We start from the raw sequence: 15097 nt of genomic DNA, 5'->3' as shown, positions 1-15097 counted from the left end.
AACCAGTTCTCGTTTCAAGGCGTATTACTGCCCTCTACTGGTTTGGTGTATGCACTGCAACAGCTGTTTTGCTTAAAAGTAGAGGGGATATCCCCCCCCCCCCAACTTGTGAAATTTTCCGCGCGCAAATACCCCCAAATCTATCCCCCCCAGTTATAAAATGCTATCTGCGCCCCTGCATCACCTAATCAACACATTAATTGTGACATGCAAATGTGACAAATGATTCATGGGGGGTGTAATATATATTATTTTGGGTGAACTTATCCTTTAAGTTCTTCTCTTCCAGGTGGGTCTGGTGGGCCGCCTGGAGGAGGCGCTGAGAGAGCGCCACCTGGTGGCCGAAGATCTCCTGACGCACGAGGAGGCCGTGCGTCTGGAGCAGGAGCGCCGTGCGCTGCAGGAGATCAGGGAGCAGATGCTCCGTGCCAAGGAGCAGGAGGAGGATCACCACCAGGGGGCGCCACAACAGGATGCGCTGGACCGCTACACTCTCTTCAAGAGCACCCAGAGGCAGGAGCTGGTAATGCAGGTCTGTCTCCTTCACGGTTTAGCATTGAACCGCTAACATCGACCTTCTGTCAATGGCTTGTTTTCACCCCAAAAACACCAGCATTTTGTATTTGTATAAATATTTTAGCATTATGCTAAACCAGACGGTAAACATGGATTTGTGCAAGCCCAAATAATCGCCCTGCCTCACCTCGTGTCTCCAGGAGGAGGCCCTGTCTCAGGCGGCGCGGCGTCTGGAGAGGGAGGTGGCGTCGGAGCGCACTGCACTGCTCTTGCTCGCCCGTGGGCAGCAGGAGAACGACGAGGAGGTGAGACAGGCAGAGCGCAGGCTGACGCAGAAGGACAGACAGCCGTCCTCGCTGAGCGACAGGACACTGGAGGACACACACAGGTCAGTAACCGTACAGTGTGTTTAAGTAGTTAGTAGAGCAGTAGCAGCAGTAGTAGCAGTAGCAGCTGTAGCTGTAGCAGTAGTATCAGTAGTAGCTGTAGCAGTAGCAGCAGTAGCAGTAGTAGCTGTAGCAGTAGCAGCAGTAGCAGTAGCAGCAGTAGCAGTAGCAGTAGCAGCTGTAGCAGCAGCTGTAGCAGTAGCTGTAGTAGTAGTAGCAGCTGTAGTAGTAGTAGCTGTAGCTGTAGTAGCAGTAGCTGTAGCTGTAGCTGTAGCAGCAGTAGCTGTAGCTGTAGCAGCAGTAGCTGTAGTAGCTGTAGCAGTAGCAGCTGTAGTAGCTGTAGCAGCAGTAGCTGTAAAGCAGAAAATGAAAAAATAATAACACTCATCGTTTACTTTCTCTAATAACAATCTAAAACATGAACCTTGGTTGAAAAAAACTATAGTTGTCCCTTAACTAGTAAAACATGTGAGTAAATGTTTCCACCACAGAACTGTGGATCTTGTGGAGCGACGGCGCAGTGGCAACGACCTTCCTCCAGGTGGCGACGACGTGCCTTCAGGCAACACTTTGGACGCCACGCTGTACGCCGTGGAGAAGGAGCTGGAGGAAACGGAGGAGAGGCTGCGGCTCCACAGCACCTCCCGCAGGTTGGGAGGCCTGTCACCATTGTTGCATAATCGCCTGTTCACAATTATTTTAGATTATTATCACAACGATTCTTTGCATGATTGTCGGTGGTTTCCACTTTGAAAAATGTCCATGATACGTGACGTGTTGTAAGCTTGTAGATCTACTATTTTATTTTTACTTTCATTTTTTTGGAAAGTAAAAATAAGTAAATGTGTCAGTTATTTCTCTGTATATTTAAGTTATTTAAATTTGCGATCACAAAGCCTAAAAGACAAACGGAAATACAAATTGCAACATTGCAATCAAGCCCCCAGAAGGCCTATCCAACGTTGAAGCTGCCACTTACCTACTGGCCAAAAGTGGAACTGCAGCAGGTTCATGGAGGAGGACGGACGTTCCTGACGTCATGTGCGTAACGTGGGTCAGCCCCGGACCTCAACGTCCGCTCGCTGCCGTTGAGTTATAAGTGTACTGTTTTTTTTAAGTTACGTTTTTTTTAAGTTAAGTTTTGTGTGTAAGTGTGTGTGTGTGTGTGTGTGTGTGTGTGTTTTTTGTGTGTGATACAGCTGCGCCCTCTGGTGGCGGGCGGGTGGTGTTACAGCGTGACACACACACACACACACACACATTCTGGACGTCATTACGACGGCATCAAGGCCCGCCAAGATACATTTTAGTCGACTAAATCAACTGTAGATTTAGTCGACTAAAATGTAGTTAAATTATTAACTTCTTAACTTAACTTAAATAAAAACTTAAAAAGAAAAAACATTAAAAAAAAACTTAAAAAGTAAAAACATTAAAGAAAAAACATTAATTAAAAAACGCACGCACACATAGAAAAAAAAAGAGAACTTAAAAAAAACCTTAAAGTAATAATAATTTATTCTAATTGTTGTTATTGCAATTTACGACCTGCATTCGCTTCCCGCGTTCGCGCGTCTTACTTGTTAACTCAAATGGATTTTGTGACGACGTCGCCCCCCGCAGGACGCTGCAGCAGCTGCAGGACAGCTACCAGTTCACGGCCAACGTGGCGCGCCAGGAGGAGAAGGTTCGCAGCAAGGAGAAGGAGATCCTGGCGTCGCGCGGGGAGGCGCAGCGCGCCGCCATGGAGCAGGCTGTGGAGCGTCTGGAGCGGAGGCACTCTGCTCTGAGGAGGGGTACCTCGTCCCTGGAGGGCACCAGGGGGCCCGTAGCGGCCCCTATGAGGACCCCATTGTCCCTGGAGGCCCCCAGGGGGCCCGCAGCGGCCCCTATGAGGACCCCATCGTCCCTGGAGGGCCCCAGGGGGCCCACAGCGCCCCCTATGGAGCAGGACAGGTGACCACAATACCCCAAACACCATAGACATATAGAAAGGCTAGCTGACTCGCCCCCGCGCTGCTGACCATATACACCAAACCATTTGTAAATCTGTCATGATTTCAGCGTGTTAAAGTACTTTAGAGTTAAAGTACTTTAGAGTTAAAGTACTTGATTGTTGAAGATGGCGCTGTTAGCTGACATGTGAAAACGCACACAAAAAAGAAAATGCCTAACTCGTCCTTGGAAGTCAACGAGCTAACGACCTCTTGTAGCTCTGACACTGTACTGTGTGCGTGCGTGTGCGTGTGTGTGTGTGTGCGTGTGTGCGTGTGTGCAGGGTGGAGCGTGAGCTTCGTCAACTCCGTCAGAGCCTCAGTGACGTCGAAGGTCAGAGCAGGACTTTACATGACGGAGATGACAGGTTATTATTATCATTATTATCATTATCATTATTATCAGTGAGGCTGTAGTCGTGGGCCTTGAATGCAGTATGTTATCAATCAGTGAGGCTGTAGTCGTGGGCCTTGAATGCAGCATGTTATCAATCAGTGAGGCTGTAGTCGTGGCCTTGAACGCAGCATGTTATCAATCAGTGAGGCTGTAGTCGTGGGCCTTGAATGCAACATGTTAGCAATCAGTGAGGCTGTAGTCGTGGGCCTTGAACGCAACATGTTATCAATCAGTGAGGCTGTAGTCGTGGCCTGTGAATGCAGCATGTTATCAATCAGTGAGGCTGTAGTCGTGGGCCTTGAACGCAGCATGTTATCAATCAGTGAGGCTGTAGTCGTGGGCCTTGAATGCAACATGTTATCAATCAGTGAGGCTGTAGTCGTGGCCTTGAACGCAGCATGTTATCAATCGGTGACGGCCAAGCTACACCAGGCTTTTCTCGCGTGTTTACCCTAAACGCGCGACCCGCGTGTGCGTTTTTTAAAATGGGACTGGACCTAAATTCAACGCACGCATTTAGGGTAAACGCGCGCGTTTTGTGCGCGAAAAGCCTGGTGTAGCTTGGCCGTGACGCTGTAGTCGTGGCCTGTGAATGCAACATGTTATCAATCAGTGAGGCTGTAGTCGTGGCCTTGAACGCAGCATGTTATCAATCAGTGACGCTGTAGTCGTGGCCTTGAACGCAGCATGTTATCAATCAGTGAGGCTGTAGTCGTGGGCCTTGAATGCAGTATGTTATCAATCGGTGAGGCTGTAGTCGTGGGCCTTGAACGCAGCATGTTATCAATCCGTGAGGCTGTAGTCGTGGCCTTGAACGCAGCATGTTATCAATCAGTGAGGCTGTAGTCGTGGCCTTGAACGCAGCATGTTATCAATCAGTGAGGCTGTAGTCGTGGCCTTGAATGCAGTATGTTATCAATCAGTGAGGCTGTAGTCGTGGGCCTTGAACGCAGCATGTTATCAATCAGTGAGGCTGTAGTCGTGGGCCTTGAATGCAGTATGTTATCAATCAGTGAGGCTGTAGTCGTGGGCCTTGAACGCAGCATGTTATCAATCGGTGAGGCTGTAGTCGTGGGCCTTGAATGCAGCATGTTATCAATCAGTGAGGCTGTAGTCGTGGCCTTGAATGCAACATGTTATCAATCAGTGAGGCTGTAGTCGTGGGCCTTGAATGCAGCATGTTATCAATCAGTGAGGCTGTAATCGTGGGCCTTGAATGCAGCATGTTTTGGTAAAATCTGGGAAAACACTCAGAGATAAATGCATTTACACTGAGGCTGAGCGGTGATCACTTCCGGTTAATTTAGGGTTTTATAGCAACCTTCATAATTATGTTGCATACCATCTAAACCTGTACTGATGTAGAGGTTTATAACATAACATTGATTTATAGATTATAACATATATGTATATATAGATGATGTGATGATATATTTATATTCCAGGATCAATGCGTACATTGAAGAGGAGGTCCAGAGGAGGCTGAACTTACTGAATGGAGACACCTTGGAGCTGTCGCTGTCCTCTGAGTCTATCAGGGTGAGAATTACACCCTGTTTACACCCTGTCTCTGTCCTCTGAGTCTATCAGGGTGAGAGTTACACCCTGTTTACACCCTGTCGCTGTCCTCTGAGTCTATCAGGGTGAGAGTTACACCCTGTTTACACCCTGTCGCTGTCCTCTGAGTCTATCAGGGTGAGAGTTACACCCTGTTTACACCCTGTCGCTGTCCTCTGAGTCTATCAGGGTGAGAATTACACCCTGTTTACACCCTGTTTACACCCTGTCGCTGTCCTCTGAGTCTATCAGGGTGAGAATTACACCCTGTCTCTGTCCTCTGAGTCTGTCAGGGTGATAATTACACCCTGTCTCTGTCCTCTGAGTATTACACCCTGCCTCTGTCGTCTGAGTCCTTCAGGGTGAGAATTGAACCGTCTGAGGCCAACCTCGGTCAAAGATCACACTCATGTGAAGTGAGCGCTGCGTGGTAATGTCTGTGCTCTAAACAGACATTAAGGCCCTCATTTATCAACCGTGCGTACGCCAAAATATGGGTGTACGCCGAAAGTACCGCAATTTTCGGCATTTACGATTTGCGCCAACGTTTGAATTTGAACTTGTGCCAAGACAAAAACCACGTCTGGTCGGGAGCTGTCGTACGCTTTGTCCTCACCTGTTTTTCTGTTGTAGAACAGCGGAGCAGCATTGTTTGACCAGCTGAGAGGCTGTCACAGGCATCGAAACATATGTATTCACTCCTAAAATGTTTATATAAAACTGTATAGGTATGTATATGGGCTAAATGTAAAATAATACATCAACGATGTGTCTTTGTGTCATATGAAATTAGTAGGAGATTTCCAACTTTACAAGCAAGCAATTCAAATCGCACATTTAAAAACAATGTTGCAAGTTAGATGCGTAAGCCATTTAAACAGTGTTTTGCATGATGAGCGGCGCATACATGCGAGGATTTGGGCTGTCTGTGCTGAAATATTTCCATGACGGGACGTTGGAGAGTATAGTGCAGCGCTGCAGCTGCGGAGAGTCCCAACATGGGTAGCCTACTGTAGCCTAATCTACAGCAGGCCGATGTATTTCTGGAGTTACAGTAGCCTATGTGCAATCTCCTCCTCGTTTAATAAACCCGACGCGTCGCTCGAATGCCAAATGTGCCGTGCCAGCGCAAGTGGGAACGCATCGGAGATAGTATAGGCTAAGCCAGCCTGCAGCCCACCATACCACCACCACTGTCCAGTGCCACATGAGGCTACGGTTTTGGCTGCAATATTCATATAATTGACAGTTGACAGCGAGGCAATTTAAATTGTCGAACGTGCACGGGGGGTGAGGCGGGCAGCAAGGGAAGGGAAGCGAAGCGAGAGGAGAAACAGACAGGGTAGTCCTACAGCTTTATTTAATTCATGCAGGTTTATTTATTTAAGATACAACAAGTTGCGTGTGCGTGCGTGCGTCTGTGTGTGTGTATGGGAGGGGGCAGCAAGGCAACTTAGGCAAGCGAGTGAAACTTTTTTTTCCCCTGTAACCATGGTTTCCAGGTCGTATTGCAGTTGTTCATGTCGCAAAAACGAGGGCGAGGCTTGATTTCATAGGGCGTGCCAGATAGATTTCAGCCGTCACATTTATAAACGTCCGAACGAAATTAAGGAAGGATCAGCTGTCTGCGATCACTTCATAAATGCCGACCCGACGTGGGTGTACTACGAATCCTACACTCGAATTTGGGGCAGAATTTACACTCAATTGATAAATGAGGGCCTAAAAGTCCATAGACTGTGCTGCCATGTGACGTGGAGGGGCTGGCGCCGCCCCAAAAACATATTTTAAAACAAAAGTACCGGCATACGAAAAGGCTATTTATTAAATAATGAGTGTTGGACACAGAATGTAATGTTTTCTGTTCATGATTCACCAGAAGCCTGGATGGCTTGGTTACAGGCTTAACATATATATATAAATATATATTAAAAAAAACAAATACAAATCACACTCATGTGGAGTGAGCGGTGCGTGGTAATGTTTGTTAAAAGTGCTCTAAACAAACATTAAAAGTCCATAGACTTGGAGGGTAAAAGTGAATCCTAAAATGCTGACTCGTGTATTCTCTTCATCTCAGGAGGAAGAGGACGTTAGCGATTGTAGCTCTGTCAGGCTAACAGACGAGGTAAGTTATTATTATTATTATTATTATTATTATACTGTAGCTCTGTCAGGCTAACAGACGAGGTAAGTTATTAATATTATTATTATTATACTGTAGCTCTGTCAGGCTAACAGACGAGGTAAGTTATTAATATTATTATACTGTAGCTCTGTCAGGCTAACAGACGAGGTAAGTTATTATTATTATTATTATTATTATTATTATTATTATTATTATTATACTGTAGCTCTGTCAGGCTAACAGACCAGGTAAGTTATTATTATTATTATTATTATTATTATTATACTGTAGCTCTGTCAGGCTAACAGACCAGGTAAGTTATTATTATTATTATTATTATACTGTAGCTCTGTCAGGCTAACAGACGAGGTAAGTTATTATTATTATTATTATTATTATTATTATACTGTAACTCTGTCAGGCTAACAGACGAGGTAAGTTATTATTATTATTATTATTATACTGTAGCTCTGTCAGGCTAACAGACGAGGTAAGTTAATATTATTATTATTATACTGTAGCTCTGTCAGGCTAACAGACCAGGTAAGTTATTATTATTATTATTATACTGTAGCTCTGTCAGGCTAACAGACGAGGTAAGTTAATATTATTATTATTATACTGTAGCTCTGTCAGGCTAACAGACCAGGTAAGTTATTATTATTATTATTATTATTATTATACTGTAGCTCTGTCAGGCTAACAGACGAGGTAAGTTAATATTATTATTATTATACTGTAGCTCTGTCAGGCTAACAGACCAGGTAAGTTATTATTATTATTATTATTATTATTATTATACTGTAACTCTGTCAGGCTAACAGACGAGGTAAGTTATTATTATTATTATTATTATACTGTAGCTCTGTCAGGCTAACAGACGAGGTAAGTTAATATTATTATTATTATACTGTAGCTCTGTCAGGCTAACAGACCAGGTAAGTTATTATTATTATTATTATACTGTAGCTCTGTCAGGCTAACAGACGAGGTAAGTTATTATTATTATTATTATACTGTAGCTCTGTCAGGCTAACAGACGAGGTAAGTTATTATTATTATTATTATTATTATTATACTGTAACTCTGTCAGGCTAACAGACGAGGTAAGTTATTATTATTATTATTATTATTATACTGTAGCTCTGTCAGGCTAACAGACGAGGTAAGTTATTATTATTATTATTATACTGTAGCTCTGTCAGGCTAACAGACGGTAAGTTATTATTATTATTATTATTATTATTATTATTATACTGTAGCTCTGTCAGGCTAACAGACCAGGTAAGTTATTATTATTATTATTATTATTATTATTATTATACTGTAGCTCTTTCAGGCTAACAGACGAGGTAAGTTATTATTAAAAAAACTTAAAAAGGAAAAACGCACACACACAAAAAACTTAACTTAAAAAAAAACTTAAACAAAAAACTTTAAAAAAAAAAAACCTAAAAAAGAAACACGCACGCACGCACACATACACACACTAAAAAAAAACTTGAAAAAACATTTAATTTAAAAAAACTTAACTTAAAAAAAACCTTAAAAAGTACGTAATTTATTCTAATTGTTGTTATTGCAATTTACGAGCTGCGTTCGCTTCCCGCGTTTGCGCGTCTTACTTGTTATTATTATACTGTAGCTCTGTCAGGCTAACAGACCAAAGATCAAATAGCTCCACCGTTATGGAGCTATTTGATCTATTATGTCTCAAATCGCTATGATGATCCGCGACGGCTTGAATGCTGCTTCAAGCCGGCCGGCAGGCAGTCGCCGCGGTGGTGGCTGGTGACATGATACTATTACTCACTTCCACTTCCACCATTTCAACAAATAAGCACATACAACCCACTCCACATGAACCATATTGATGTAACCAGGAGATTTTATTGGGGTCCAAGTCGTTCTGTGACTAAGGATCCTCCGAGTTCTGAGGGGTGCTTGCTGCTGGTGTTGTTCAGTTTCACACCACCCAACCATGCGCTATACATAGCGATTCTCATAATTTCAATAGGCTTACATATTAAATCATAAACATACTATTTCACATGAACAATGTTAGTGAAACTAAGATATGGGGATAATATTATACATTGCAATTGAAATCGCATGGCGTTTTCATTGTGATACTGCTGGGTTGAACACACCGTCACAGCCTCGTTTTCATTGTGATACTGCTGGGTTGAACACACCGTCACAGCCTCGTTTTCATTGTGATACTGCTGGGTTGAACACACCGTCACAGCCTCGTTTTCATTGTGATACTGCTGGGTTGAACACACCGTCACAGCCTCGCGCTGCAATTGGCTAAAAGTTTAAATCCCCCCCGACGTCCCGACTTCAGCCAGAGGGGGCCAAAGGGGGAGTGTCCTGTTGCAGGAGAACACCTCAGCATCATAATATAGGGAAAGATAGAGGGGGGAAAGGCCAAGAAAATACATGTATATATATTTAAAATTTTGGCTGAAAACTTGTCTATATCACCTTTAATTACTGCATAGAGTTTGTTATTGATGTAATATGGAAGCCATATATATATATATATATATATATTCACATTACATTGGATTGATTTCAGGATGATGACAACGCCCTGCAGAGCCACGCCCTGCAGAGCCACGCCCATTCACGGAAACTCAAATATGAGGTGAGTTTGTTTTGCACCGATTTGCACTTAACCCTTAAAATTAATCTGACCGCCCACTTAACCCTTAAGATTAACCTGACCGCCCACTTAACCCTTAAGATTAACCTGACCGCCCACTTAACCCTTAAGATTAACCTGACCGCCCACTTAACCCTTAAGATTAACCTGACCGCCCACTTAACCCTTAAGATTAACCTGACCGCCCACTTAACCCTTAAGATTAACCTGACCGCCCACTTAACCCTTAAGATTAACCTGACCGCCCACTTAACCCTTAAGATTAACCTGACCGCCCACTTAACCCTTAAAATTAATCTGACCGATCACTTTACCCTTAACATTAATCTGACCGCCCACTTAACCCTTAACATTAATCTGACTGCCCACTTAACCCTTAACATTAATCTGACTGCCCACTTAACCCTTAACATTAATCTGACTGCCCACTTAACCCTTAACATTAATCTGACTGCCCACTTAACCCTTAACATTAATCTGACCGCCCACTTAACCCTTAACATTAATCTGACCGCCCACTTAACCCTTAACATTAATCTGACCGCCCACTTTACCCTGGAGATTAATCTGACCGATCACTTTACCCTGGAGATTAATCTGACCGCCCACTTAACCCTGGAGATTAATCTGACCGATCACTTTACCCTGGAGATTAATCTGACCGATCACTTTACTCTGGAGATTAATCTGACCGATCACTTTACCCCACTGTGACCCTGAAGATTAACCCGATGGAAACTATTCATATGATTTCTCTATGTCTGAATTTACACACTTTGGAACGTTCAGGGTTGCCAGTTTGAATGTGAGAAAGCAGCCCTTTTGTGTGCAAATGCATGAATGCACATACATCATGCCCGCAATCGTAACAACTTGTGTGCCGATTTCAAACAGATATAATTAATTATAAATGGAGGAATGTGCAAGACTATAATAACCAGTACATTACTAACCTCATGTCCTAAACACATCTGAGATGTCATTTAGTGTCAATGACACAGGCTGCTGGCTGGCTGCACTTATAGTTCTAGTGCTCAGTGTGAACGAATGGCTGCTCAACAGCGCCACTTTAGGTCACCCAGTGGTATTGCAGCTGTTCGTACCCCAGACAGACAAACATTCAGATCTACATGTGATCTACAAGCTGTGACACACTGAGCTTGTAGATCTACAAGCTCACAGTGTGTCACACGGCACAGCACACTGTGAGCTTGTAGATCTACAAGCTCACAGTGTGTCACACGGCGCAGCACACTGTGAGCTTGTAGATCTACAAGCTCACAACGTGTCCATGTAGATCTACAAGCTCACGTGTCCATGTAGATCTACAAGCTCACAACGTGTCCATGTAGATCTACAAGCTCACAACGTGTCCATGTAGATCTACAAGCTCACAACGTGTCCATGTAGATCTACAAGCTCACAACGTGTCCATGTAGATCTACAAGCTCACAACGTGTCCATGTAGATCTACAAGCTCACAACGTGTCCATGTAGATCTACAAGCTCACAACGTGTCCATGTAGATCTACAAGCTCACAACGTGTCCATGTATATCTACAAGCTCACAACGTGTCCATGTAGATCTACAAGCTCACAACGTGTCCATGTATATCTACAAGCTCACAACGTGTCCATGTAGATCTACAAGCTCACAACGTGTCCATGTAGATCTACAAGCTCACAACGTGTCCATGTAGATCTACAAGCTCACAACGTGTCCATGTAGATCTACAAGCTCACAACGTGTCCATGTAGATCTACAAGCTCACAACGTGTCCATGTAGATGGGCTAGTTGCAACAATTTAGTTTACAATTTACAATTTACAATTTAGGCATTTAGCAGACGCTCTTAATCCAGAGCGACTTACATTAAGCAAGAACAAAAAGCATGGGAATACATCACATATATAAAATGCATTTATCGCGAAACATGCGTAAGCTAAGAACGTGACTAGAACATATCTATATAATGACACTATACATATAAACTATAACTAGAACATATCTATATAACGACACTATACATATAAACTATACATATATGCTATACTATGGTGTACATATATACTATGAAGTGCTATGACTACATACAATGCACTTATTGTGCTAGTTTAGGGATGAGGGGAAAGTCACAGCCTTCACAGAGCCCTGTGGAACACCTCTAGGGGTTAAATGTATTGATACAGAGCCCTGAGGAACACCTCCAGGGGTTAAATGTATTGATACAGAGCCCTGTGGAACACCTCCAGGGGTTAAATGTATTGATACAGAGCCCTGAGGAACACCTCTAGGGGTTAAATGTATTGATACAGAGCCCTGAGGAACACCTCCAGGGGTTAAATGTATTGATACAGAGCCCTGAGGAACACCTCCAGGGGTTAAATGTATTGATACAGAGCCCTGAGGAACACCTCCAGGGGTTAAATGTATTGATACAGAGCCCTGAGGAACACCTCCAGGGGTTAAATGTATTGATACAGAGCCCTGAGGAACACCTCTAGGGGTTAATGTTTGAAACAAACACTATGAAGAAATGAAAGAACCGATTAATGATCCCAAAATATCTTTACTGGTAGGTAACGTTTGGGGCCGCAGCCCTTCAAGGTCTGAGGAAGGGCTGCGGCCCGAAACGTTACCTACCAGTAAAGATATTTTGGGATCATTAATTGGTTCTTTCATTTCTTCATTATGACTTTATTTTGATCCAGCATATAGCTGTAGATGTGATCCAGCATATAGCTTTAGATGTCATCCAGCACCCAGCCTATAGGTATAGATGTGATCCAGTACCCAGCCTATAGGTATAGATGTGATCCAGTACCCAGCCTATAGGTATAGATGTGATCCAGTACCCAGCCTATAGGTATAGATGTGATCCAGTACCCAGCCTATAGCTTTAGATGTGATCCAGTACCCAGCCTATAGCTTTAGATGTGATCCAGTACCCAGCCTATAGCTTTAGATGTGATCCAGTACCCAGCATATAGCTTTAGATGTGATCCAGCCTATAGCTTTAGATGTGATCCAGTACCCAGCCTATAGGTTTAGATGTGATCCAGTAGCCAGCCTATAGGTTTAGATGTGATCCAGTAGCCAGCCCATAGGTTTAGATGTGACCCAGTACCCAGCCTATAGCTTTAGATGTGATCCAGCCTATAGCTTTAGATGTGATCCAGTACCCAGCCTATAGGTATAGATGTGATCCAGTACCCAGCCTATAGCTTTAGATGTGATCCAGCACCCAGCCTATAGGTATAGATGTGATCCAGCACCCAGCCTATAGGTATAGATGTGATCCAGTACCCAGCCTATAGCTTTAGATGTGATCCAGTATCCAGCCTATAGGTTTAGATGTGATCCAGTACCCAGCCTATAGCTTTAGATGTGATCCAGTACCCAGCCTATAGGTATAGATGTGATCCAGTACCCAGCCTATAGGTATAGATGTGATCCAGTACCCAGCCTATAGGTATAGATGTGATCCAGTACCCAGCCTATAGCTTTAGATGTGATCCAGTACCCAGCCTATAGCTTTAGATGTGATCCAGTACCCAGCCTATAGGTATAGATGTGATCCAGTACCCAGCCTATAGGTATAGATGTGATCCAGTACCCAGCCTATAGGTATAGATGTGATCCAGTACCCAGCCTAGAGGTATAGATGTGATCCAGTACCCAGCCTATAGGTATAGATGTGATCCAGCACCCAGCCTATAGGTTTAGATGTGATCCAGTACCCAGCCTATAGGTATAGATGTGATCCAGTACCCAGCCTATAGGTATAGATGTGATCCAGTACCCAGCCTATAGGTATAGATGTGATCCAGTACCCAGCCTATAGGTATAGATGTGATCCAGTACCCAGCATATAGGTATAGATGTGATCCAGTACCCAGCCTATAGGTATAGATGTGATCCAGTACCCAGCCTATAGGTATAGATGTGATCCAGTACCCAGCCTATAGCTTTAGATGTGATCCAGCCTATAGGTATAGATGTGATCCAGTACCCAGCCTATAGCTTTAGATGTGATCCAGTACCCAGCCTATAGCTTTAGATGTGATCCAGTACCCAGCCTATAGGTTTAGATGTGATCCAGTACCCAGCCTATAGCTTTAGATGTGATCCAGTACCCAGCCTATAGGTATAGATGTGATCCAGTACCCATCCTATAGGTATAGATGTGATCCAGTACCCAGCCTATAGGTATAGATGTGATCCAGTACCCAGCCTATTGGTATAGATGTGATCCAGTACCCAGCCTATAGGTATAGATGTGATCCAGTACCCAGCCTATAGCTTTAGATGTGATCCAGCCTATAGGTATAGATGTGATCCAGTACCCAGCCTATAGCTTTAGATGTGATCCAGCCTATAGGTATAGATGTGATCCAGTACCCAGCCTATAGCTTTAGATGTGATCCAGTACCCAGCCTATAGCTTTAGATGTGATCCAGTACCCAGCCTATAGCTTTAGATGTGATCCAGTACCCAGCCTATAGCTTTAGATGTGATCCAGTACCCAGCCTATAGCTTTAGATGTGATCCAGTACCCAGCCTATAGGTTTAGATGTGATCCAGTACCCAGCCTATAGCTTTAGATGTGATCCAGTACCCAGCCTATAGGTATAGATGTGATCCAGTACCCAGCCTATAGCTTTAGATGTGATCCAGTACCCAGCCTATAGGTATAGATGTGATCCAGTACCCAGCCTATAGGTATAGATGTGATCCAGTACCCAGCCTATAGCTTTAGATGTGATCCAGTACCCAGCCTATAGGTATAGATGTGATCCAGCACCCAGCCTATGGGTATAGATGTGATCCAGTACCCAGCCTATAGCTTTAGATGTGATCCAGCCTATAGGTATAGATGTGATCCAGTACCCAGCCTATAGGTATAGATGTGATCCAGTACCCAGCCTATAGCTTTAGATGTGATCCAGTACCCAGCCTATATGTATAGATGTGATCCAGTACCCAGCCTATAGGTATAGATGTGATCCAGTACCCAGCCTATAGGTATAGATGTGATCCAGTACCCAGCCTATAGCTTTAGATGTGATCCAGTACCCAGCCTATAGCTTTAGATGTGATCCAGTACCCAGCCTATAGGTATAGATGTGATCCAGTACCCAGCCTATAGCTTTAGATGTGATCCAGTACCCAGCCTATAGCTTTAGATGTGATCCAGTACCCAGCCTATAGCTTTAGATGTGATCCAGCCTATAGCTTTAGATGTGATCCAGTACCCAGCCTATAGCTTTAGATGTGATCCAGTACCCAGCCTATAGGTATAGATGTGATCCAGTACCCAGCCTATAGCTTTAAATGTGATCCAGTACCCAGCCTATAGGTATAGATGTGATCCAGTACCCAGCCTATAGGTATAGATGTGATCCAGTACCCAGCCTATAGGTATAGATGTAAACCAGCACCCAGCCTAT

The 15097-nt window shown here is 43.8% G+C and overlaps 1 protein-coding gene across 6 annotated transcripts in view; it reads left to right on the top strand.

Annotated features, from left to right (window-relative positions):
* The window catches only part of kif16ba (kinesin family member 16Ba), a 101800-nt gene that overhangs the window by 58673 nt on the left and 28030 nt on the right, over window positions 1-15097 (top strand). For 2 of the 6 annotated variants that reach the window (XM_079500057.1, XM_079500056.1), the window contains exons 21-28: window positions 290-532; window positions 717-904; window positions 1394-1552; window positions 2526-2858; window positions 3181-3264; window positions 4739-4832; window positions 6931-6978; window positions 9560-9628. In XM_079500057.1, the coding sequence (XP_079356183.1) occupies window positions 290-532; window positions 717-904; window positions 1394-1552; window positions 2526-2858; window positions 3181-3264; window positions 4739-4832; window positions 6931-6978; window positions 9560-9628 (1218 nt within the window). The remainder of the gene's footprint in view (window positions 1-289; window positions 533-716; window positions 905-1393; window positions 1553-2525; window positions 2859-3180; window positions 3265-4738; window positions 4833-6930; window positions 6979-9559; window positions 9629-15097) is intronic. The other 4 variants (XM_079500059.1, XM_079500058.1, XM_079500060.1 and 1 more) reach the window with 3 other exon arrangements.

Source organism: Electrona antarctica, assembly GCF_951216825.1.
Source record: "Electrona antarctica genome assembly, chromosome: 4".
Taxonomy (NCBI): Eukaryota; Metazoa; Chordata; class Actinopteri; order Myctophiformes; family Myctophidae; genus Electrona; species Electrona antarctica.
The sequence above is the reverse complement of the archived record's forward strand: the minus strand, read 5'-3'. Positions and strand labels throughout refer to the sequence as shown.